We start from the raw sequence: 26,299 nt of genomic DNA on the forward strand, positions 1-26,299 counted from the left end.
TTCGCGGGAAGCAGGGGAGGGGGCGGAGACTTTAGGGAGGGGGCGGAGTTGGGGCAGGGGCGTGGGCGGGGCTGGGGGCGGGGGGCGGGGCCCCATGGAGTGTCCTCCATTTGGAGGCACAACATATGGTAACCCTACTTCAGCCCCATCCCAGAGCCCACACCCCCAGCTGGAGCCCTCACCCCCCCCATTCTGAACCCCTCAGCCCACCCCCCATCCCGGATCGCCCTCCTGCATCTCACACCCCTCGTCCCTGGCCCCACCCTACAGCCTGTATCCCCAGAAGGAGCCTCCCCCCCATTCTGCAACCCAACCCCTTGCCCCAGCTTGGTGAAAAGGAGCGAGGGTGAAGGAGATCGAACGAGGGAGGGGGGATGGAGTGAGTGGGAGCGGGGCTTTAGAGACGTGTGGGGCAGGGGGCGGAGCAATGGTGTTTGGTTTTCTGCAATCAGAAAGTTGGTAACCCCAGGGCACATAGAAACATGCATGCACACTCCACAAAAGAAAGTGTAAAAACAAGCACGGTTCACACAGCAATTTGCATAATATCTGAATACTGATTTCCATAATTTGCATACAGCTTCGCAGGTCGCTGGCTAGGCCGGGGCCCCAGCAACCATTTCGCTTTCATGCAGCCCTTGATGCACAGGGGGAACTCAGTGCAGAGCCTGCCCCCGCCGCAGCAGCCTGAGCGCGCTCCGCTCTACTACCCCTGCGCCAACTCGGTTGGCGGCTGTGTGGGGGCGCACGCCGAGGAGGAGGCGGGGCGGGGTTCGAATGCGCGCGCTGCAGACTCCCCCTTCGAGGAGCGAAAGAGGCTCCAACCGTAGCTGGGGAAAGGCGGCAGCGGTGGGAGCCTGGGAGTCTCGGACCCGGCAGCGCAGCAGGTACCGTGTGTGGGGAGGCCGCTCTTCCCCCCCTCCTCACACAGCCAGCGCCGCGGCCTTCGTTCCCCGCTTCATGGGCTGCCGCAGCAGCCACGGGCTCCGCCCCACCGTGCAGCGCCCCCTGTGGGCCCCCAGTTTTCGCGGGTTCCAGCGGCCCCCCCCGCCCCCACAGGGCTCCCCACTTCCTGGGCTCCCTCCCCCCCCTTGCTGGGCCCCTGGGGATTCCCCGCCCCCGTTTAAGGGGTTTGTGCTTTTCACGCTGTCCCCTCTTGGAACTTGCACCCCATTTTAGTTCTCCCCGACCTATTTCTTCCATTGGACACGGGCTGGTGTCATTGTGTGGCCAGCAAAGCAGGCCGGGGCTCCTTCCCGGAGCTGTCCATCCCTCCCTGCCCATCAGGGGGTGCGTGTGTGCAATCGGGCGTGGTGTCGCCGTGTGTCTCCCTAGAGAGGTGGTGAATCCGGATTCATGCAGGGCATGTAGTGAGTGGTGGTTTCGTTTCTTGCCTTTGGTTTTGTATTACTATCAACCCCCTGGATAGGTTGGGGACAGGTTTGCAGGAAAGGCAATGCACTGGGCTGAAAAATGCAAGCACACTGGCCTGCTTTTTTAGGTTAAACGCTGCATCTTTGCCCAAAGGAAGGGGGTTTTGCGTTTGTCTTCAAGAGGAAGGGCTCTTTATGAAATGACCTTGCTGATGCTGGGGGTGGGGAAACCTAGGCAGTTGTTCATTTCTGCTGTCCCCCTTGTCACTTATCACGGGGGAGTCCATCTCCCTGCTGTCGCTGTTAAAATCCAGATGTTGCTTTTCAGACTATCTAAATCATTATTTTATGGCTAATGATTTTTAGTAATGAACTGTAGGGTTTAAAAAAAACAGTTTGTTTTTATACTATATTACTACTACTGCTTATTTGGTAGTTGCCTGTGATCTCTAGATTTGATTTGTTTGTGGAAGGGCTAATGTTTCTTTAATCTGTTTGCCTCTTTTCCCAGTGAAACAAAATCTAGCTTTATTTCCTTTAGTCTTTGATGGAGTTGATTATGCAAGTGACAAAGCTCTTTATTTTTTCCCTTTGGTTCATTGTGTTCTGCTGTGAGAGTGGAAGCTTTAAATTCCCTTCTGATGCTGATTCCCTCAGTGCCTCGCTGAACGATACCTATTAAGAGCCTCTTAAATAACTTGTTTTTTTCTCAGTGATCAAATGGATTGACAGAAGAGGCGAATCTTTATGTAGAGAAACTTTTGATCTAAGCTTGTTACTGGGTATTGGATTGCTTTGTAGCTCAAATAAGTTTGAGTTCCCCTAGCCAAAACAACCTCAGTACCATTTTTCATCATGCATAACTTTTAAGTAGTACTGTTTAAAGTGAATTCAGTTCACTTGTAGCATCCTTTTGTTCAAAGCCTTTAGACTGAGGTATTGTTTCTAAACTTTAAATGTTCATCTTGTGTATAGATAATCAAGGGGGAAAAGGCAACATGAACTTAAAAACAAACAGCCCCCTCCCCCACACTCTTTTTCCTGTAGAAATTAAGTACTGTTGTTACAAATAACATAAGGTAACCGAGATATTAGAAGGAAAACAATTTTCTGTTTTTTCCCCAGTTTGTTTACTTTATGCATTTGACTGCACTTTGTGTAGTCTTTTTCACTGTTTCCTCTATATAGTTCTGCAGTTTCCCTTGTTTTTTGTGGGTCTTTCAGGCAGCTCCAGAGGAGTGATGAGAGAGGGAGAGAACTTGACTGTAAAACCACAAAAATTGGCCTAGATTCTCAGTACAGATGTAGCACCTGAAACGGTGTCAGTGTGTGTTTTAATTGACTAGAATTCAAGTTGGTTGTAACTCCCCCCCCCGCCCCCCACAATAAAATAGACGTGGCCAGAATTGTCCTCTGTGTGTGTGTGTGTGTGTGTTTGCTTGCTGTATCATGGGACACTAACTTGAAATTACAAGGGAGGCTTTTAAATGAAGGGTCAGTTTTGGAACTAATTCGGCTGTTCTTTTATGTTTCAAAGTTTGCGCAGGGAAAAAGCAGAAGATTTTCTGGATGACTTCAGTAAGTAAATATGCAGCTCATATCTTTTTGTGTAATTTTCTTTGTATAGTTATAATTATGATTGGTTAAGAAGTATGAAATGGTGGTAATGAAAGTGCAGGATGCATGTTTTCTAGCATTAGTGTTTACTTTTTCAAGTCTGCATATGTGCAATTTAGGGCTGACCGTTCTATACACACCCTTTTTTTAGTCAACACAACCACCATAATTGCTTGAAAACAGACAATAGCACTTAACTCAAGAACAGCACATATTTATCTTCCTAAAACGTATTGGAGTCTGTAATATGAGGTCTGATATTTTATTCCTCACTGATATTTTATTTATTGATCAGAGAGTTTGCCTCTTAAATTTTTCCACTGCAACAAGAAAAGCATGCTAGTAAAAACATTACTTATGATTACTTTCATGTGTTCCACAATAACTGAGGTGCTGTTATTACTGATTTAATATAGTTAGTGCATCACCTTTTACCAGAGCCAATAGAAATATTTTCTGAAGTGTTTTTTCTAGTGTTAACTCTTGTACAAAGTGTTTTTTACCATTTTCTTAATGTTTTCCATTGTCTGAGATGAGCATCTCGCTCTACTTCCTGACTTTGTTCAGTCAGTGTTTTTTTTTTTTTTTTTTTCAATGTATTTGTATGTAAACAGATGGAAACTAAACTACTGTAAATGACTGCATGCAAGGAAACTGGTTTAATCTAATTTCTAACAATAGTTGCGCAAACTAAGTACTTTGAAAGGATATGCTCTGTAATATGTCTGGGGCCAAACTGCACACAAGTTCACCTTAATATATCTAACAAAGATAGGCATACTTTGCTTCTGAATCTCTTAGTGATATCCAGTTATTTCAATGAATTTATAAGCTTATGTTGTGGTTGGAAAATGTTTGAAGCCAACATTGGATTAATGTACTTAAACTGATTTTGGTGGATCTAGTCTATAGCATATAGCCTTCAAATGTAAACATTATCCTACCCCCAAGGTCATTAGTTTCAGCTTATAAAATGTCAGGATTTTTGTTTAAAACCATGCTTTATTTTAAAATGATATTGTACATCTTTATGCACTTAAATTTCTATATTTTGATGTCTTACAGTGAGGCTGTGTGTGTCTCGAAAATGGTAGTTCCTGGGAGTGCTCCAGTCATAGAGCAGGACCATGCCCTTGAACCTGACTTGGGGCGGGGCTCAACAGAGAATTCTGCAATGGGATCTGAGACAGAACCAGGTACTGATCAGGTGCACCCAGAGTTGGAGGAGGTGCGAAAGCTGCAGGAACTAGTGAGAAGACTTGAGATCCAGAATCAGCAGCTGAGAACTAGGAGCCACAGAAATGTGCTAGGGACAAATACACAAACAAACACGGGTGTGAATAATCATAACTCAGGGCTCAGTGGAATGGAAATTAACAATAGCATCAACACTATAACAGAGAAGCAAGAATTACAGATAATGGCAGATGTACATGACAAACTAAGTAAAATAAGAAGAGAGGTGAAAGAGAGTGACTGCTTAAAAAAAGATGTGGATATACAAATGCATTATAGCCGCTCTAGTATTACTGAGAAAGTGTCTCCCAACTCAAAATATATGAATGATGCAGAAATGCAGAATGATGTTAATGTCAGCTGTTCTTCAAGTCTGGATAGGAGTAGCAGCACAGAACTTGTGGAAGACTTAATCACCATAGGTATTCATCCATCCGTAAAAATGAGTGAACAGAATCCAAATGAAGAGAGTGGAGATTTAGGAAGCTTCTTGAATGATACTGCTTTGGATGAAGTGGAAGTGCTAGAACTTGGGAACTGCAGTGATGAAGAGGACAGCTGGTATGTATGTCAAAGCTCTGAGTATTATAAAGGTTCTGGAATGTAGACTACAGTTGGAATTCCCATGTTAAACATTATTCATCTGATTCCCTTTTAACATGGAACAGTGTACACTATTTTCATTTCTGGAGCTGGTATCAAGGTGTTAATGTTAGCTATTTGTTTACAAGAGTCCTGTGCCGGAATGAAATGAGCATAAACAGACTATTTCTATCCTTGACCATTTAGACTAACTACAATTGGTCTGAAATCAACAAGATGAAATTCAATAAAGCCAAGTGTAAAGTACTTCACTTAGGAAGGAAATAATCAAAGCACAACTACAAAATGGGGAATAAGTGGCTAGGCAGTAATACTGCTGAGAAGGATCTGGGGGTTATAATGTAGTTGCAAAAAAAAGCCAATATCACATGGGGTGTACGAACAGGAGTGTTGTATGTAAGACGGGAGGTAATTGTCCCGCTCTACTTTTTGTTTTTTTGTGCATGCTTGCCAATTTCACTTTTGCTTGCTAAACAAGATAACATTCAGAACTAATTCCAACTCCTCAATAGTAGCCTTGACTTAGAAGTAAGGCACATTGTGAGTATCTTAAGACTTCATTCACTGCATTCACAGAATGTTAGATATGTTTAATGTGGCTTTCTTACTGTTATGTATCTGCAAGTAGACCAGACATCAACACTGTAGTGAAGATACCTATTACAGAATATGTGCTCAGGGCAAAACAAACCCCTTAGAAATTAATGAGTTCTAAACAGAGTTTATACTTGTAAAAATAACTTAAGAAATATATAAACATTTTTGTTTGCATACCACTAGTATGGAGATGAATACCTTAGTGACATCAGTTACAGTTCGAATCTGAGATTTGATTATAAATATACAGGGAAACAATTATCTTTCAAATGACATGGCACTACTGTCTCTTCTTGCTAGTTTGAGGAGCGGAAAAGACTCTATCTAGTTAAAAAATACTTCTAATCTAATTTCTTCTTGCATTTCTCAGGTTCTTGTGTACTAGTGCAATGCTGCAATGTCTTTAAAAACTTTTCCATTGGTTATCTCCCTGTTGAAAATATTTTTGGTATTCTTAGCTTCTGTGAAACTTTTATTTTATGAAGCCTAAACATTTGGCCAGTTTTGATTGTCACTTTATAATCCAACTGTCCACACCTTCAGAATGCCTAAAAATGTGTGATCAGATTTCTTAAAAATGAGAAACATTTATTGGAATGTGAAACTATTAAAGTTATTTTTTTGTGGCACTTGTGGCAAGTGCTGAGTAAGGTGCATGTTTAGCAAATGGCACTTGGCAGTCAAGACAAATCAATGCAAGAAACGTTAACTTTAGTTGACTTCTTCACCAGGACAATATAGATCAGGCTCCACATGCAAATGCGTATAACAAAAATGAAAAGGTGCTACAGAGAATTGTGTACATACACTCCGATATTAATGTTTATAAATCAGCCTTGTGAAGTCCATTACGTTGTTAGTGTAATGAAGGAATTTATCATTTTCAATCGGATACCAGTGTATGATCAAAATCTTACCTACACAAACAAGGAACAGTTAAAGAAGACAAATGTATGATTAACATTCACTTTTAAAGGGACTCACAGTTCCATATGAAAATTTTTTATCCAATGTAATTACAAGCAACATCTAAGATTACTATAACTGGAAGCAAATATGTTTATTTTTTCTCAGTGCAGTAGATGACAATTTGTGTTAACTATCAAGGTTGTTGGGCCCTAAATCTACCCTCACCAAAACCTGTAAATATCCCGTTGAACCTTTTTTAAGAAACAAACAAAAACACATCTCTGACACCTCTGTGGGCTTTCAAAGGGTTCTTGTGTACTGAATATCTCACTTCTAGGGCCTTTTGTTTTTATTTTATTGAATTTATCAGTGTTTATTACTACAACAAAAACAGGTAAAATAGGTGCAAAAAACTATTAATTTTTCTGGGTTAATATCAGGGTTTATTTTGGTGGACGGAAGGACAGGAAAAAATGTATTCAGCAGATTAAAGCTTTGGTGAACGGAATTCAGTGTGGTTTGCTGCAGAACTAAAACAGAACTCAAACACAATGCCACCTCTGAGTTTAAGAAAACAATATATCTCTAATCCCCAAATAAAACTTTTCATTTGAATAAACAGTTCACTATTTAGATTTAGAACTATTAGCCTGTAAATATTTACATTGTATAAATTGGGCTACACTGTTTGCAGCTCATACACTCAACTTCACCCTTTTCTCCTGCTTTTGTTTTTTTTAAAACTTTCCAATACTTCCTTGTGTTCTGAAACATATTCTGATACAGATTTTCGTTTTCTTCCCAATTTAGTGTGTCAGATCTTTAAACCATTATCTAACAGCTTGAAATGGGTGTGAGATTCATTAGTCGGTTCAAATATTAATGTATTATCGTAAAACATATATCTCATGCAATGTATTGTCTTCCTAATAAAACAAGTTATTTTTTTACATATATTTGAATGATACAAAAGTAGGATGAAAATTGGGATGGAAAAAAAGAATAATACCTTTTGTAAAACCTAGGATTTTTTCGGTAAAAATCAGTTTAAACTAGGGCTGTTGATTAATCGCAGTTAACTCATGCGATTAACTCAAAAAAAAAATTATCGCGATTAATTGCAGTTTTAATCACACTGTTAAACAATAGAATACCAATGAAAATTTATTAAATATTTTGGGTTATTTTACATTTTCATATGTACTGTATTCTGTGTTGTAATTGAAATCAAAGTGTATATTATTTCGATTACAAATATTTTCACTGTAAAAATGATAAACAAAAGAAATAGTATTTTTCAATTCACCTCATATAAGTACTGTAGTGCAATTTCTTTGTCGTGAAAGTGCAATTTACAGATGTAGATTTTTTTGTTGTTGTTACGTAACTACACTCAAAAACAAAACAATGTAAACTTCAGAGCCTAAAAGTCCACTCAGTACTACTTCTTGTTCAGCCAATCGCTAAGACAGACAAGTTTGTTTACATTTACAGGAGATAATGCTGCCCTCTTTTTATTTACAATGTCACCAGAAAGTGAGAATAGGCATTTGCATGGCACTTTTGTAGCCGGCATTGCAAGGTATTTACATGCCAGATATGCTAAACATTCATATGCCTCTTCATGCTTCGGCACCATTCCAGAGGATGTGCTTCCATGCTGATAACTCTTGTTAAAAAAAAAAATGCATTAATTAAATTTGTGACTGAACTCCTTGGGGGAGAACTGTATGTCCCCTACTCTGTTTTACCTGCATTCTGCCATATAGTTCATGTTATAGCAGTCTTGGATGATGATCCAGCACATGTTGTTCATTTTAAGAACGCTTTCACTGCAGATTTGACAGAATGCAAAGAAGGTACCAATATGAGATTTCTAACGATAGCTACAGCTTTCGACCCAAGGTTTAAGAATCTGAAGTGCCTTCCAAAATCTGAGAGGGACGAGGTGTGGAGCATGCTTTCAGAAGTCTTAAAAGAGCAACACTCCGATGCGGAAACTATCGAACCCGAACCACCAAAAAAGAAAATCAACCTATTGCTGGTGGCATCTGACTCAGATGATGAAAGTGAACATTCGTCGCTCTGCACTGCTTTGGATTGTTATCAAGCAGAACCCGTCATCAGCAAGGACACATGTCTTCTGGAATGGTGGTTGAAGCATGAAGGGACATATGAATCTTTAGCACATCTGGCACGTAAATGTCTTGCAATGCCAGCTACAACAGTGCCATGCGAACATCTGTTCTCACTTTGATGACATTGTAAACAAGAAGCGGGCAGCATTATCTCCTGCAAATGTAAACAAACTTGTTCATCTTAGCGATTGGCTGAACAAGAAGAAGTAGGACTGAATGGACTTGTAGGCTCTAAAGTTTTACATTGTTTTATTTTTGAGTGCAGGTTTTTTTTTTTACATAATTCTACATTTGTAAGTTCAACTTTCATATGCATTCAAAGAAGTGGGCTGTAGCCCACGAAAGCTTATGCTCTAATAAATTTGTTAGTCTCTAAGGTGCCACAAGTACTCCTGTTCTTTTTTCATGATAAAGAGATTGCACTACAGTACTTGTATTAGGTGAATTGAAAAATACTATTTCTTTTGTTTTTTTACAGTGCAAATACTTGTAATCAAAAATAAATATAAAGTGAGCACTGTACAGTCACTGTACAATCAATATATTTGAAAATGTAGAAAACATCAAAAAATATTTAAATAAATGGTATTCTATTATTAAACAGTGCGATTAATTGCGATTAATTTTTAAAATCACTTGACAGCCCTAGTTTAAACTGAAAACGAAGGGGCTTACTCACTTGAAGAAATGCCGCCAACATGGGGGAAGTGCAATAGGTATGTAGATGACCATGTTCTATTTAGTACGTGCTTGGTCCTCATCACTCTAGAACCTACCTCACAAACTTTAATGGTTGTTTTCCTCCAATGCTCCTGTGAGGTAGAGAAGTATTATTACATGTAGGCGAACTGAGAGAGAGAATTAAATAACTTTTTTCCAAGGTTGCATATTTGAAATAAAACTGGGACTCTGAACCTAGGTTTCCAGAATCCTAGTCCAGCATTTTCAGCACAAGACTACCTGGTTCATCTGAATGTGTGCTTATGGACCTAAACAACAGGTAGGTCTAACTTTGTTCCTGTAAACAGTGACATATGTGCTTTTAAAGACACAAAGGTGTGCTTCTTTCAAGTAGAATAGAGGAATAAGTGCCACTAAAAATACTGCTTCTAAAACCCCTTAACAGATCTGACTTTGCTTGTAAAACAGGGTGGATTTAAAAAAAAAAAATTTTTACTTTTGTTCTTTGCACTATGTTTAAAATGAAATCTGAATTTAACACAAAGCATGTTAAGGCCTAACCTACTTATAATACCTCTTTAAAAACAAACAAACATGCTGAAACCATGAGCCTCTATCAAAAACTATGAATTAAAGCCTGCTTTTCTTTATAAAGAAAGACATTTTTCCCCTGACTCTAACTTTTGAGGTTAAACTTTATAAATATGGCACAATAGGGCAGCCTAAATAAGTTAGGAGACCGTTACATTTTCAAGAGATTTAAGCGAGTATGAACTTAAGCTCTAGCCAACTTAAACTGAGGCATATTTGAAAAATTTCCCAGGCTGATCTGAAAATAATTAGTTTAATTAACTAACTACAGTCAATCACTCTGTTAAATCATTTAGTTGCAAATGTAAATTATTAATCTTTTGATAAGAGAAGTTTATGTATCCAAAGCATTTAAGGTTGTTTTAATAAAAATAAATTCCGGTTACCATCCTAATGCAGCATGTCAGAACATATCATAAGTAAGGCTCTGTGTATGTCATGGAATCCGTGACTTCTGCAGCAGCCTCTTGTGGCTGACCCAGGAGCCGCCTGAGCAGCTCGGGCAGCCCCTGGATCATGTGCACCAGCTGCTGCTGGGGCAGTCTCGGGGTCCCCTTCACCCCCAGCAGTGTAGTTTGGGGGGGGTGCTTACCTGGAGGGGGGGCTCGCCTCCCTCAGCTCCCCAAGCTCCACATGCTGCCTCTGCTGGCAGCCAAGCACCACCCCTGCAGCTCCCATTGGCTGCGGTTCCCATCCAATGGGAGCTGCAGAACTGAGGCTTGGGACAGAGCTAGGGAGCTGGGGTCGCCACTTCCCAGGAGCTGGACAGGGAGCCTGCCCCAGCCCCACCAATCCCCCCCCCCCCGCCCCCCTTGGGCCCCCCCCCCCCCCCCCCCCCCGCTCCTTCCAGTTTTAGTCAGGAGTATTTTTAGTAAAAGTCATGGACAGGTCACGACGTGAATTTTTGTTTACTGCCTGTGACCTGTCCATGATTTTTACTAAAAATACCCCTGATTATAAGTTAGGCTTAATCATGAGCAAAAGTTAATTTAGTAAATAAGCTATATATAATTCACAATTTTCTAACATTAAAAATGTACAATTAATAACAATCTGGAAATATTAAGCTATATAATTGTTTGAATAAATGTATATAGTTGTAAGTGTACCCTTTTAAGTAGCAAAAAGATGTACCAAATCTAGTGGAAAGGCTCTATTTAGTTGTAAATCAACATGTTTTAATGGTTATATCAGTCAGTGAGAATGCACTTTTCTTTAGAAAACAACTGAAGACTGGAAATGGAAAAGTTGATTGATTAAAATCAAGGCTTGGTGATCACTGATTTAAATCACTATGATTTAGATCAATCCACCCTGATGTAAAATCTACAGGATGAGTTGAAAATATAATAGCATTTTTAATGTAATGAACTTTTTCCGCAATGTGCTCATGTAGTGGTGCTTTTTGTTCACTTTGTGACTTATTTGTGATTATTCCTTTCAAGCTATCTTTTTGAGATTCAAGATGGATGAATTAATAGCTTTTATTGACTAAGTTCTGTTGGTGAGAGAGACAAGCTTTTGGGACCGACAACTACACTGCAAACTACATTTTAGGCTGTTTCATTAACCAGTTCATCTGCAGAACAAATGTAAATTTAAAGTAGAGCTAAAAGAAATAAGGCAGTTTTTTAATCCAGTCTGATGTTTACTGAATAACTAAAGGCTTATATCTATCAAATCTACACTGAGCATTTTACAAGTTAAGGAAATAAGTGTTAGGTTCTCACAGTTTCAGTAATTTATTTTAGCAGTGTGCGCCAAATTTTCCATAGAGTGGTGAATTTGCCTTCTCTGTAGTAACTTTTCAATGCAATTTATACATATTTAAGTCAGAAATATTTTGCAAAAACAAGGATTTATAAACTTAAATGAACCTGACAGTGTCCCTTTAAATAGACTAAGACTGATATTTCTATGCAGCTTCTTAGAATGCCAGTGAATTCTTTGTTTGAAATTTAAATGTTTCTCTACAATTGTTTTTGGATGCAAGTCTTGCAGCGTTGTACTAGTGCTGTGGTTCTGTTTGGATTTTTTTAAACCTATTTATGTGGTTTTGTAAATTCTGCTAGCTGCCTGCATCTTTAGGCCCCTAAATTTCTTTGTAAATCTGAACCTTAAAATCAGTAATGTAGAGATTAACAGACAAATTTAAACATTTCCTATACAGGTTAATAATTATAGCCCACTTCATTTTTGCCCCGCATTTTGGGTCTGATTTTGAACTCTCCCTACTTCTTACGCCAGTGTAATTCCATTGATTTCTGTGGCGTTATTCCAAACTTACACTATTTTTGTTTTATAGTTTATTTGAATAAACGGGATCAGAATAGGTTCTTTGTTTAATCACTTAGAATGGTCCAAAGTGAGTATAAAATGCTAGCAATTAGAATGCTAGCATTTTTCATCCACGTAGCACAATGGTTGCAAGGTGCAGGGAAATAATGAATTAGGCCCCTTGTTTGCTGTTGGCTAGTAGATCTGAGGCACAGGAGGTTGGATATCTTGTGGTGTTTTCTCCCCCAAAGAAGTGTGTGTACATGAATTTCCTTGTATTGTTGTAGGGAAAGAAGTGCATTCTAATGTACCTAGATTGCCAATGTGAAATTTTGGGATTCCAGTTAGTTAGTTTCATGCTACTAAAGAACTATGCTAAATATTCCTTTTCATATACTGTCAGTTTATTAGTATCTTATGCTGTCTTTTTAACAAGATCAAGGTAGTCTTAAAAGCTAAATTTGAATAGTAATATAACTTTGTGTGGTTGCTCATATGCACACAGTCCATTTAATCATGATGTTTTTGAAGCACTGCAAAGACTTTGAGTTTTACAAATAAAACTCTAGGAAGCAAATGTCACAGCTTCAGGTAGATGTATTTGAGAGGGGAAAAATGAAGGCTGACTGTCTTTTTCAGTGTTAACCACAGTTCTGTAGTGCCATAGGGTAAGTCAGCATGTAAGAGCTTGCCTACATATTCTGACAACTCCAGCTCATACAACCTATGATTCAGAGAGAGTTCATAGGGTTAGAAACATTTGTCACCAAATATAAAATGGATTTGACAGTTTTTAATGAAAACTGGCATTGCTACACTTTCTGCTAGTGGTAACCATCTTAAGCCACTGTTCAAACCAAATGTGAGGATAATGTTTTCACCCCTCAGCTCATTATACTTGCGAACAAAGGTAGTTAATCCAGAAAGCTACTTAAAGCTAGTTATCTACATCTGATCTCAGCTGGCATTTCATCTGCATAAATAGGGTGGTATTTCAGTTTAAGTGTGCCAGTGTTACTCGGGTACATCTTTTGCCTCCTAAAAAGATGGAAGCAAAGTAAGAAAAAGGAAAAGTCTGAGTAAGAGGGACAAGGAGAAGATACTTTCACACTAAAAATTAGAGATCACCAGTGTTTAGGGAACTAATCAGACTTGTCTCTTTGTATTTCACTAGCCTATGTTCTGTAGGCCAACTTAAAAATGTGGGATATGGGAAGAGCTAAATTTTAGTTAAATTTTAATACAACTGGCCAAGACTTTCAAAACAAGAAATATAATTTTTGTGCCTTGATTTTTTTGGGTACCCAGTTTGAAATGCCTGAAGGGGGGCCTGATTTTCAGAAAGTGCTGAGAAACCCAGCTCTGAAAATTGGCACCCTTTACGGCATCTCAAGTAGGGCATCCAGAATCTGAGGCACGAAAATTAGTAGGCACTTTTGAAAATGTTGGCCAGTGTGGTGGGTGTGAGGATTTTGTATGTATGAAAATAACAAAAAATGGTTAATGTTAAAATTCTGAACACAGCTTGCCCTTACTGCTTAGATATTATAGCTTGTTTGAGCATTAGAGGAATTCAGCACAAGACGTTGACAGTACCTGCAAGCTGGAAATAGACTCAAAGGATTAAAGCAAGGTGGCAACTCCCTGTAATCTTCAAGGGGGTCTCCCATGTGGTTGGTGTCACGAATGCCATCAACAGGAGGCTTAAATTAGTCAACTGAATTTTTAAAAATAGCTTCTTTAGGAAATGTAGCAATGCAGTGCTGAGATTATTTTTTTTGGTATAATAACTCCACAAGTACTGATTTCAGAAATAGTACTGATGAGCTTATATCATTTGTATAGTTTCAATCATTCAGGTTTTTGTTTGCCAAACAATTCTGTTAGAATAACAAGCAATTTTGGGGGATGACTTGTCTTGGAGTTCCACTATTTGGATGACTGAAAGCATGAGACTAATCACACTGTGCCAATAACAGTATGCCCAAACGTATCGTTGTATATTAAAACGCGCTTTCCTGTGTGGGTGATAAGGCATGTGTTGCTTTCTATGCAAACTTCCATAGATTATCATAACAATAATCAAATGTATAGATTAAAAAGAGAGCTAATGAAATAACTTTGAATTTAGGGTATTGTACCAGTAACTGGATTTAAGTAGGTATCAAAGTGTGTCTCAAGCAGTAAATTTAATTAAAAATTCAAGATTTCTAGGTCAGTGTATCTACTTCAACTCTTGTTTTATAGCTATAGGCTTATAGGCCTATTAGCTATAGGCTTTTTTTTCCTGTTCTGTGTTAAAAATATACATTAAAATCTTGTTATACAGTAGCATTGGTGGTGAGTCTCATGAGTATAAAAAATCTTGAGTTTTTTATAATTTTAGGAATACTGATTAGTACAATCCTTTTGATATGGTCTCTTGTTAAGTTTGTCTAATGCTGAGGTGAGTCACACTTTAACAATAAGGAATTCTAAAATAGATTTTATAGAACATACAGAAAACTGCATTAAAAACATTAGGGTTGCAGGACAAGCACCCACAAGTTGGGAAATGCCGGCATTAAAGTTGCTTGTGCAATCATTAATTTGGGCCCTTAGTGTGTATGCATTATGATACAGTCCTTAATTACATGATCACATACTATTTGGTTGCCACAGGATTCCTGCCTCATTCAGTGCACAGGATTACACAGTGTTCTGGGAATGAATCAGGGTTGTGTAGCAAAGAAAGGTGTTGTCAGTAGGACTCCTGTCTCATTTCTTGCAGAAATTGGACCGTGTCTAGTGAGTAAGGCAGGGGATTGCAGGAAGTGAAAGGATGCTCTCATCTTCGTTGGTTAACTTCTGCCCTGGAAAATTGGTTTCTATCCCTGCCTCTGCTACACAGCTAGTCACTGAAACCAAACTTGTCAGAGATGGTCTCTAATTATGTGGCTCTCATTTTCTGAGTGCCCATCTTGAGACCCTGGGGTCTGATTTGACTAATCAGTACTGAGCATTCAACCTCAGCTGATGTCAGTGGGAACTGTCTGTGAATATATAAAGTGCAATATAATGCAAAGTACTCTGAAAAATCATGTCCTCACTCAAATTGGGAACCCAGAATTAATGGATTTCTGTGCCTCTGGTCCTAATCTATAAAATGATGCTAATACCCCCTCATCTCACACGGTTTTTGTGAAGATAGATTAATGTTTGAGAAGTACTCAAAATACATAGCACCATAGAAATGTCCATGAAGAAATTAATAATTCTGCCTTTACAGCAGGGCAGGGTTTGAACAGTGTACTGTAATTAAGACCTGAACAATGAGGATAAAAAAAAATATTGGTTAGGTGCTTATTAAGTGAACATCCTGTCCACTGAATGAAGCAGGGGTCTTGTGGAAAAAATAATGCACGATCGTGTAATTAAAGATGAATCCTAATGTATGTGCACAAGGGGGCCAAATTAAGGTTGCATGGGCAACTTTAATCTGACATTTCTTAACTTTTGAGTGTTTGACTCTGCAACCTTAATATTTTTTTAGCATTACATTTACATCTGCATGGTTCATCAGTAGAGTTTGAACCTTTAGATCTACTACACAGATCTCCGTTGCTTGAGCTAATGGAGTAATTGATAGCAATAGTAGGTGATCATCCTCTCTGGAGACCAGCATTAGAAGGAGATGAGACATATTTTGCTAGTGGGTTTCACAGATAGTTGTTGACAGCGGAGGAATGGTGATACTCAAGCTCCATTCCAAGTTCCAGAAGGGATTGTGCTCTAGTGGGGACAGACTCTTCTGCCCTGTCCTCTCCAAACTTTTCTTATCCTAGTCCTGTCTCTTCCCCACCCCTGGCTCCTTGTCCCTGTCTCATTCTTCTTGCCATCCTAGTCTCTAACCCTGAGGCTTCTAATCCTAGTCTGTCTATTCTTGCTCACCCAGTCCCAGTTCCACTCCCCTCATGGCTCCTCATTAAATCTGTCTTCTCCTCCAACCCCACGGACTCCTGGTCTCCTTGGCCAGGCTTCTCATCCAATCTAGAGTTGGAAGAGAGGGAAATCCACTTCTTGTTCAATCTCTTTACCTGATCCTTGTCAATTCTTTCCTCCCCTCTATGATGTTCCCCTCTGGTGTTATTTGGACCGGTGATCTGCTAGGTCACTCCAATCCTTGACTCTGGGAGCCAGCCTTACCCTGCTCTGCTGTGAGAACCCCCACTCCTGGGCTGTTCACGCACAGCCTCTGGCACGTTAGCTGCTTGGATTGTGCAACCGAATGACACTAGCCAATATTTCTGGTCCCTGACACAACCCTAGGAACCTTCGTCTTGCAGTGTCCAGTTATGCCCACTGGACGCTGCAAGCTTATATGAGTTCGCCAGTTTAACAAAGAAATTGATATGTGCCAGGCTTGTTATCTCAAGGGTAGTCTCTGACATGCTTCAAACCGAACGCACTGCTTCAGGTAGAATGAACAAACAGATTTATTAACTACAAAGATAAATTTTAAGTGATTATAAGTCAAAGCATAATGCGTCAGATTTGGTCAAATAAAATAAAAGCAAAACGCATTCTAAGCTGATCTTAACAGTTTTGGTGCCCTTACAAACTTAGATGCTTCTCGCCACAGGCTGGCTGGTTGTCCTTCAACCAGGCTCTCCCCTTTGATCAGTGCTTCAGTCGCTTGGTGTGGTGTCTGTAGATGGAGGTGGAAGAGACAGGAAGAGCATGGCAAATGTCTCCCTTTTATCATGTTCTTTCTTCACTCTTGGCTTTGCACCCTCCCCCCCACACCCTTCAAAGTCAGGTGAGCATTACCTCATCATAGTCCCTGACTGACCAAGGGAAGGGGGGTGACTCACTCGAGAGTCCAACAGATACTTTTGTTGCTGCCTAGGCTAGCGTCCTTTGTCCCTGTGAGGCTGGGCTGGGTTTGTCCCATACATGCCCTGATGAAGTGTGAACTGCCTCTCTGCTCTTGGAGAGTTTTAGCCTAGGCTTATTTTAAGCCATGAAGACACATTTTCAGCCTCATAACTATATACATGACATTATAAACTATAACATTACTGTAAGAACAATTACTATAACATCACTATAACAAAAATGCTCGGTGCATCATGAGCCTTCCGAAGACACCCAACATCACAAACTTTGCATTGGATACCACACAATCATTTTACAACGATGAACATGGGGGTGCTGGGTGTTCCCCCAAGGTACAGAGCATCACACCCTCCTTCCCTCATTCTTCCTCTATCTCCCCCCCACCCCCCCCAACCAGGGCCCTAGTTTTAGTCTCCCTCTCTTCCCTGAGCCTTACCCAAACAGTGGTAGCCTGCCCTGTTCCAACGTTAGTTTCCCTCTCACCCACCCTCGTCCCCAATTCCAAATCTCAACAGACCATTTGTCCCAGTCTATTCCTTTCTCTCCCCCTGGATACTGGGTTCCTGAACTCAGTTCAAGTGCCTGGTCCTGGTCTAGAATAGCTATTACAGGGAAAGTCCTGAGCCCCTGTAGCCCAAGGCTAGTGCATATTCAGTCACTCTCTGGGGATGGTCAGTATGCAGTGCAGTCACATGTGGGAGCAGTGTGGGGATGGAGCATGCAGTGAAAATGGAATCTTTGGAAATATTAGCTGCTAAAAATCAGTCTCTACTGAGCATATGCAAATTGCAGTTTCCTCCCTCACCGCCCCCTTCCAAAAAAGGGTTATAATTTGCATGGTTTTCATGAGGGTAGCCAAAGATACATCTTTGACACACAGGCTAACACCTGCCAAATTTCAAGTCCCTTCTCCAAAGCAGAGAGGCAATAGAGCATTTAAAAGAACGGCTCTCAAAAATTTTTAACATGGGGGGCAAAATGAATTTTTCAGTAGTCTTGTTCTTGGAAATGGCTGAACCATTTTGGCTAAAATTTTCCAGAAAAATTTAGCTTGAGTTTGACATCCAGATGGAAAATTTCAACTCAAAGGCGGAAGTTGGGCAAAGTTATAAGCAAGTAAAAATAGGGTCTTATAATAGGAAGTGTGGAGCAGACTTAATAGGAAGTGTGGAGCAGCCTTGCCTATTATAAATAACCAAAACAAGCCAAATTATAAAGTAAAAGTTCCCTCATTTAAGTTTGTGCAGTATTAAATGTACAGAAATAAATATTCATTAGTTTGGTCTTTTGCATGTTTATTGATTAGTGGGAGTTCAGAGATCAGATTTTGGTAAGTAGTTTCTGCTTTGGATTTATCTTTCTTAAAACCTCTTGAACCAGAAGAGTTTTGTCTTTAGAAAACTTATTTTGTCTGACATTTTTTAATTACGAGACTTACGACCTCTTCGGTAGACTTTAACTATTTTTTCTAACAACCTCTAAGGCCTAGGATGTGAGGTGCTTAAACACGTGTAAATATTTGCAAGCTCGGGGCCAATATAAGCATTGATTGAAACAAGGGGACAGAATTAAGGTTGGTTTTGGAACCTTAAATGCTAAAAAGTCATGAAGTTTGCAGTTAGTTTTTTTTTTTTTTAAATGAAAATATCAGAAATGGAATATTAAAGTAACATTCTCGACTTCAGCTCTGTTCTCTTAACTTAATAAGGGTCCAGTCCTACGGACGTGTCTATGTAGTATCCCATTGAAGTCCTAAGGTAGCTGTCCCTCCCACCTTGTAAACCAGTTACATTGTCAAAAATAACATCACATTGAGACCCATTTTATACATCCTGCTCATAGATGAGTTACTATGTGAAATGCAACAGCCTTCGCTTTTAATAGTTTTGAAGTCTGTAGCTTCACTTTTTGTTTTCATTTTCTTGGGTCTCTTTATCTCTTGTAAACAGCTACTCAAAATGGTATATCTGCTTGCACCACCAGTAATTAGTCTGTGAGAAAGCTGGCTTCCTGCCATGCATGTTATCAACCTTCAAGTAACTTTCTAAATCAATATAGACAGTAGCAGTCATTGGCTTTTACCTGTTGAAGGATTGCTGGACTGCTCCCTTACATTGCCCATCAAAAAATGTCAAATTCTGTACTTACTATTTATAAAAGGAATTCACAAACAAAGGAATTAGCTAAATGTATAGGTAGTTAGAACATATATCATCTTCTGTATCTCTTCCCACAACCTTTCAATCCTACCCTTTTTGGGTCATTTCTTGCTGTTTTATATCTAGTTTTAGAAAGAATGGATTGATTTAAATCACTGATTTTGTAAATCAACAAGCAGGAAAACTTGATTTAAAACTAAACTTGAGATCCTGGGCAGATTTTCTGCTGTGTTCACTTCTGCTGAGGGGATGGGTGTGAGAGTTGGTGAGTGAGCTGGCTACAGGGGAGAGGTGGACTGGGAGAGAGAAAGAGGTGGATGGGAAGTAGTGAGAAAGAAGGAAACAAAACATTGGGGACACCATGGGGAAAAGCTGCACCTTAGTCTGTTATAGGACAAGGTAGAGTGAAGCCAGGGAGAGAAAAGTGCTTTTTTTCTTTTCTTTTCTTTTTCTTTTAAGCATATGAGAAACATAATGAATTACTTTTTAATTGGAGGGGTTCACCCCTTCACTGCAGCCCATACAAGTTTTTGTGGTACCCTGAATGTATGGCACAAAATCTCACTCGATGTATGTACAACAGTAAACACAACTGTCTTAAATTGCGTGATACTTGGTGGTACAGTCATCTTAGGGATTATCTGGAAGACTATTCAGTATGGGGCAAACATTTCAAGTCCCGACTATGATAACCTTTCCTTTGGCTAAGGAGAGGTGGACACTTGGTTTTGGAAATAGAAAAATGTGGGAACTACATGCTGAATTTTACATGCTTCATTGAACTATATAGATGCCCCGTAAACACTCTGGAAGGGCACATTTTATATATCAAAATCTGTTAAATAAATGTAAACACTGGGGGTCTCTTTCCCACTGCATCAATCTGTATTTCAAAAACATCTAAATGAGCATAATGGATGTAACCCATGCACTGCATGAGCTGATGTTGGTGATAACAGCTGCTGCAGGAGAAATGCAGAAAACTAAGGGCTTGTCTACACTGGCAAGTTTTGTCGAAACTAATGTTGACACGAAAAAATAGACAAAAGCAAAGTTGCCAAAGCGAGTCGACAGATCGTGTCCACATTCGGGGCACCGTTGTATGTATCCCACAGTGCCTGTCGACACCATCTTGGAGGGGGGAAATGGAGTGCGGCGCAGCCTGGGACGTGCAAAATGTCCTGTCTTGCACAGCTTTGTCTCCCAGTCCTCCAGTGGTTTCTGGCTTCCTTTCACGGCGTTCTGGCTTTCCTTTCGTGCTGTTTTTCCAACTGTCAGTCTTCGTAGTGCGTGCCAGCATCTGCAGTGAGAGAGGATGGATCCCGCACTTCTCTCCTATGTGATGTTTAACTGTTGTGAGGACATCGCGCATAACAGCAGAGTTACTCGCAAAGTTACTGACTGAGGATGAATGGCAGGCACCCTAGTGTGATATGGACAGCAGCAACTTATCAGTGCTTTTGGTATTCACAGAACAGCTTCATACGGTAGACCGTCACTTTTGGGCTGGGGAAACAAGCACTAATTGGGATCGAATTGTCATGCAGGTGTGGGATGAAGACCAGTGGGTACAGAACTTTAGGATGCGTAAAGCAACCTTCCTGGAGCTATGTGCTGACCTGGCCCCCGACCTGCAACAAGGAGTGTTTTAACAACAGGCTGAGCAGGTGCCACATGGTAGTCGAATGTGCTTTTTGCCGTTTGAAAGCTTGCTAGAGGTGTCTCAGTGGCAGACTAAACCTTACCGAGGATAATATTCCTGTGATCATAGCCGCATGCTGCACTTTGCATAATCTGTGTGAATCTAAGGGTGAAATGTTTGCTCAGGTGTGGAGCACTGAGGCAAAACACTTGGCTGCACAGTTTGAACAGCCGGATGCTAGGGCTGTCAGAGGAGCCCAGAGGGCTGCTATTAACATCAGAGAGGCTTTGAGGAACCACTTTGACAATGAGGGGCACTAACACGTCTGCTTTGGAGTTGCTTCCCTGGTGCATCCATGAACAATTTTGGGGCCCAAGATCCATGCAACAAAATGCTTTAGAAGCCTGTTCCTGAGTGTGAATTGATTGCTATATGCTTTTGTAGAACATAGAATAAAAACGCTGTACCATTAAATACCTTAGCCTTTATTTATTGTTAAAAAGGGTAAAACCTCACAACTGTGTGTAGCTCCAGCTATCATTGTCCAAGCTGTGAGAGGGGGTGGAGTGATGGGGAAACTCAGTGCTGTGAAGTGAAAAGGAATGTCTGGGCATGGGGGCGGGGGTTTGGCAAAGAATTGTGCATGTGCTGCAGTGGAGGTCGACCATGGATCTGCTCAGTCTGCAGCTGTATCAAAGACTTGAGCACCTCTGTCTGATCCTCCATAACTTTTATCATCCACTCTGTCGTTTGCCTAGCAAATGCTGCATTCTCTTTTCTGTCCTGACTTTCGGCTTCCCAGCACTCTTTGCGTTCCCTGGTCTGTCTCTCATTGCGCTGCAGCACCTTCCTGAACATGTCGTCTTTGCTGCATGTCGGCTTCTTCCTTATCTGCTGAAGTTGGTCGGCAGAGGTGCGTGGTGTGTCTCGGCTGCTGTGGACAATGCACAGAAGAGGGATTGTTACATTCCAGCAAATGATTGAAACATTTCAGTAACAAGGGCCTTTTGAAACTAGTAGCAATCACTTTCTCACTGATTCTAGGCAGGCACACTGCTCCGCGATCACCCCAATCATGGTGAGTGTCAGGAGTGGGGGGGGAAGGTGTTTGTGCTTACGGACAAAAGGGTCACACCTTGCAGGGCAGATTTGCAGGGAACTCATTCTAATATTATCTCACACTTTTTCACAGGCAGCCAACCTGTTGGCTGACATCTCACTGCTGTGGGTAAGCAGGGAAACCAGGGCACAACTACTGCATATTTGCGGCTTTCACCCCAATCTATATGCAGCTCAGCTATGTGCTGCTTTGGTCCCAGCTCCAGTGATTACTAAATGGCATGGTACAGTTTCCTACAATGGGGGAACTAACAAGGCTGCAATCCCTTGGAATCTGCGGCAGAGGAATAACAAGTACCTCTTGGAAAATTTCCAGAGCCTCTCTCTGGAGGATTCCCTGCAGGTCTCGATGTCCATCGACAACCTGCTTGGCCATGCATATTGGCTACACAGGCCAATGTCCAGCTCACATAAAATGCTACTTGCCTCCCACTTTTTGATTCCCTACACAAGCCACAGCAACTTACCTGGCATCTCATCTGCTTCCTGCTCCCTGTAGAGCACTGGAGTGGAGAAAAGTTCCTGGCTGGCTGCCTCACCGGGCGACCCCGCTGGGAGCTCCACATCCTCTTCTAGCTCCACTTCTTCATCCAGAATTTCAGCCTCCAGGTTACCCCCTCTTTCTGCTGCCTCCAAAGTATCAACGGGGCTATCGGCGATGGAGGTGGGGTCACCACCGAGAATAGCATTCAGCTCCTTATAGAAACGGCAGGTCTTAGGTGCACCACCGGAGCGATGGTTCGCCTCCCGCGCCTTATGGTACACCTGTCTCAGCTCCTTTATCTTTTGCTCTGCACTGCTGCGTGTCCTGATCATAGCCCTTTCCGCACAAGCCTTGAGATATTTGCCAATATGTGTCCCGATTCCTACGGGTCAATCGCAGCTGTGACTGAACAGACTCCTCTCCCCATATACTGATCAGATCCAACAGCTCAGCGGTGGTCCAAGCGGGAGTGTGTTTGGTGTGATAGCCAGCCATGCTCACCTGGGAAGCCAGCAAGCAGGAAATAAGATTTAAAATTCACGGTGCTTGCAAGGGGGAGGGGCGGGTTGGCTGCAGGGCAGTGGAGTTCAAACAGCTGCCCAGAGTGACAGCATGGGAATTGTGGAACACTTTCTGGAGGCCAATAAAATGGGGAAAAAAATGCGTGGTGTCCACGCTGGCTGTTTGTCAACAATAAAGGGAGGGAAAAAGACAAAAGTCTCTCTCGGGTGGAAGTTTTTTGTTGCCAAAACTGGGTGGGTTTTTTTGTTTTTGTTTGTTTTTTTGACAAAAGTCCCATTGCAGTGTGTATGCTATCGCTGTTTTGTCACCAAAAGGCAGTGTTTGGTGACAAAACTTGCCAGTGTAGACAAGCCCTAAGCATATGTCTTGACAATTCAGGTTCGCTGCTTTTTGCAGTTTAAATTGTAGACAAATTCTGTATAATACTTGCAGCTCTCAAAACAATTTTGAATCTTTATTTGAAAATCATCCCCACTTTAGTGTTAAAATTTATAGCCCTCATTGTACAAATATACTTCTTGCCTAGAGTTTAGGCAATGATCTTACTATGTCTTTCTGCAAAGTAAGAGTTCCCATCCACTTAAACAACATGTAATGCACTTTTTTCTTTTTTTTTAATCTGCGATCTTTAAATCAGATTTTTTTGGATGATACTGTATTGTGAGCAGTCTATATCAGTGCAAATTTTAGGGGAACTTGTCATTTGGATATCTTCTAGATTCCCATTTTGCTCTTAATTTAGATGCAGTACTTCAAAAATCAGGCACTGGTGTATATTTTCATCTGTTCTTCTCTGATGGATTACCACAAATGTAAGGCTAAGTAAAATACTGTCACTAAAAGCTGAATATTCTTTATTAATGCATAGGATTGAACCACAAAGAATCCCACCAACAAATTTTTAAATAAGACAGCATGCATTTTATATTGGAAGAAAAATCTCACTGTACACAATTAAAACTCTCCCTTACTAGAGCCACATTTTATAAAATGCTATGTGTGGGAAAGAGTAACTTAAGTATAAACTGAAAGAGGGAACTAAATAAATATACTTTAGTTAAGACAGAGCTTTAGCCATGTAACTCAGCTCATATTAATGAGTTCCAACTCCTTGCGTCAAATTAACAATATATGGCTGGATGGTTACTACTATTATAGATAATTATGATGGATCTTTTAATTACCAAAAAAACTTTAATTTTCACTTGATATTTAATTACAGGGGAAAACTTTAATAAACTTGATCTTTACATAAATAGTACAGGGTTCCAGAAGTTGTATCCCATAGCAAAACTAGTTCGGTGTGGGACCAGTCTTCTTAAGTAACAATGAAATGTAAGCTTGGATTAGATAATTTTTGTTTGCAGCTTATTAATGCTCGGTATTTGGATACTTGTTAAATCAAAGGATATCCTGTTTCTTGTAAGTTAGTTATGTTTTTTTATGCATCTTTACAGTATCTCTTAATAGTTGTAGTATAATTTTCCAAAGCTTACTGGATTGAGCTACCCTTTAATGCCGTTCGATTTGTCGGGATAAAACTGGAAAACTGAATCTTAGTAATCCTGTAAAAATAGATTTAAAAATCAATGTGTCACACAAGCCTCTTTTTCAAAAAAAGTTAACTCATCACACTTGTTATATCAGTAATGTGATAGCATTTAATCCTTTTTGTTCTGACAAAACTGTTTAAATCACAAAGAATGCCTTACTTTTTAATATAGTTTTTACAATTAACTTTTTAGTTTATTTTTACTGAAATATTATGGCTGGCAGAATGAGTTTTCTAGTGTTCATGATGGGCTAGCATATTAGTTTGTTTAATCACTGGATTGGAGAGACAAGGTGGGTGAGGCAATATCTTTTATTGGACCAATTTCTGTTGGTGAGAGAGACAAGCTTTCTAGCCACTATGACAGACACAGACCAGTGGGGTACACGCGTCTGGTAGAGGGCAAATATACTGGTCACTGGATGAGTAATTTTCTGTTCCCTGAGTGACCAGAGCAGGGGCTGCACTAGAGTAATCAGGAGCCTGCTAGAACCAGTTAAGGCAGGCAGTCTAATTAAGACACCTGGAGCCAATTAAGAAGAAGCTGCTAGAATCAATTAAGGCAGGCTAATCAGGGCACCTGGGTTTTAAAAGGAGCTCACTTCAGTTGGTGGTGCGAGTGTGAGGAGCTGGGAGCAAGAGGCGCAAGGAGCTGAGAGTGAGAGGGTGTGCTGCTGGAGGACTGAGGAGCACAAGCGTTATCAGACACCAGGAGAAAGGTCCTGTGGTGAGACTAAGGAAGGTGTTTGAAGGAGGCCATGGGGAAGTAGCCCAGGGAGTTGTATCTGTCATGCAGCTGTTACAGGAGGTACTATAGACAGCTGCAGTCCACAGGGCCCTGGGCTGGAACCCGGAGTAGAGGGCGGGCCCGGGTTCCCCCCAAACCTCCCAATTGACCTGGACTGTGGGTTCTTCCAGAGGGGAAGGTCTCTGGGCTGTTCCCCAACCCACATGGTGAATCTCTGAGGCAAGAAAATCCGCCAATAAGCACAGGACCCACCAAGATAGAGGAGGAACTTTGTCACACCACACAGAGGTCTTCTTCAGGTCTGGGAAAGGTAGAGCTCAGAAATTTCTCTCTCGCCAACAAAGACCCACCTTGTCTTTCTAATTTAGTTTAGGTGATGGTCTAACTGAATAGGCGGGAATTAGTTTATTTTGAGAAACTGTGTTGATGGCAGTGTTGAACCTTTCTCCAGTGAGATGAAAAAGGAAAATAGCAAACAAGTTTAATCTGATATGCAACCAGGTTTGACCAGTGTTCCTCTGTAGACATTTCTCTTAGGGCATGGCTACACTGAAAACTTCAAAGCGCTGCTTTGAAGTGTGAGTGTGGTCCCAGCACTCCTGGTAATCCACCTCCAGCGCTCGGAACCTGTCTACACTAGCACTTTAAAGCACTCAGACTTGCTGCGCTCAGGGGGGTGATTTTTCACACCCCTGAGCCAGCAAGTTAGAGCACTATAAAATGTAAATGTAGACAAGCCATTAGAGAGAATACAAGTTGTTTTGTATGTTTAAAACGGTGCCAGACAATAGCTGTGCTAGGAGTTTTACTTTGAGTTCTTAGTGAACATGATTGTGTGAGAGACATTACTTTCTCAGCCTTTTGTGAATGGAGTTGTTACTTGGAAAAGATGGGAAACTGTAGGGTGATCAGTCTTGCAGACTGAGAAAAGTGAACATAAATACCTTAAATTTCAAGTGTGAATAAAACAGGGAACTTTTGTGGAACAGGGTGTTAAGGCTGCTTCCCCAGTCTGAACTTTAGGGTACAAATGTGGGGGCCTGCATGAAAACTTCTAAGCTTAACTACCAGCTTAGATCTGGTCCGCTGCCACCACTCTCGATGCTAATTCCCTTCCCTGGGTAGACTTGAGAGACTCTTCACCAATTCCCTGGTGAATACAGATCCAAACCC

The 26,299-nt window shown here is 40.8% G+C and overlaps 1 protein-coding gene across 3 annotated transcripts in view; it reads left to right on the forward strand.

Annotated features, from left to right (window-relative positions):
• Nucleotides 1–777: 777 nt before the first annotated feature.
• Nucleotides 778–26,299, forward strand: part of LOC112112169 (SLAIN motif-containing protein-like) — a 116,453-nt gene continuing 90,931 nt past the window's right edge. For 2 of the 3 annotated variants that reach the window (XM_029913325.1, XM_029913326.1), the window contains exons 1-2: nucleotides 2,909–2,951; nucleotides 4,056–4,787. In XM_029913325.1, coding sequence (XP_029769185.1) covers nucleotides 4,078–4,787 — 710 coding nt within the window. In that variant the 5' untranslated portion in view covers nucleotides 2,909–2,951; nucleotides 4,056–4,077. Of the gene's footprint in view, nucleotides 888–2,908; nucleotides 2,952–4,055; nucleotides 4,788–26,299 lie in introns of those variants that run through there. The other variant, XM_024207960.2, reaches the window with a different exon arrangement.

The sequence above is a fragment of the Terrapene carolina genome, unplaced genomic scaffold, assembly GCF_002925995.2.
Source record: "Terrapene carolina triunguis isolate 2854851 unplaced genomic scaffold, T_m_triunguis-2.0 Scaffold583, whole genome shotgun sequence".
In the NCBI taxonomy this organism is placed as follows: Eukaryota; Metazoa; Chordata; order Testudines; family Emydidae; genus Terrapene; species Terrapene triunguis.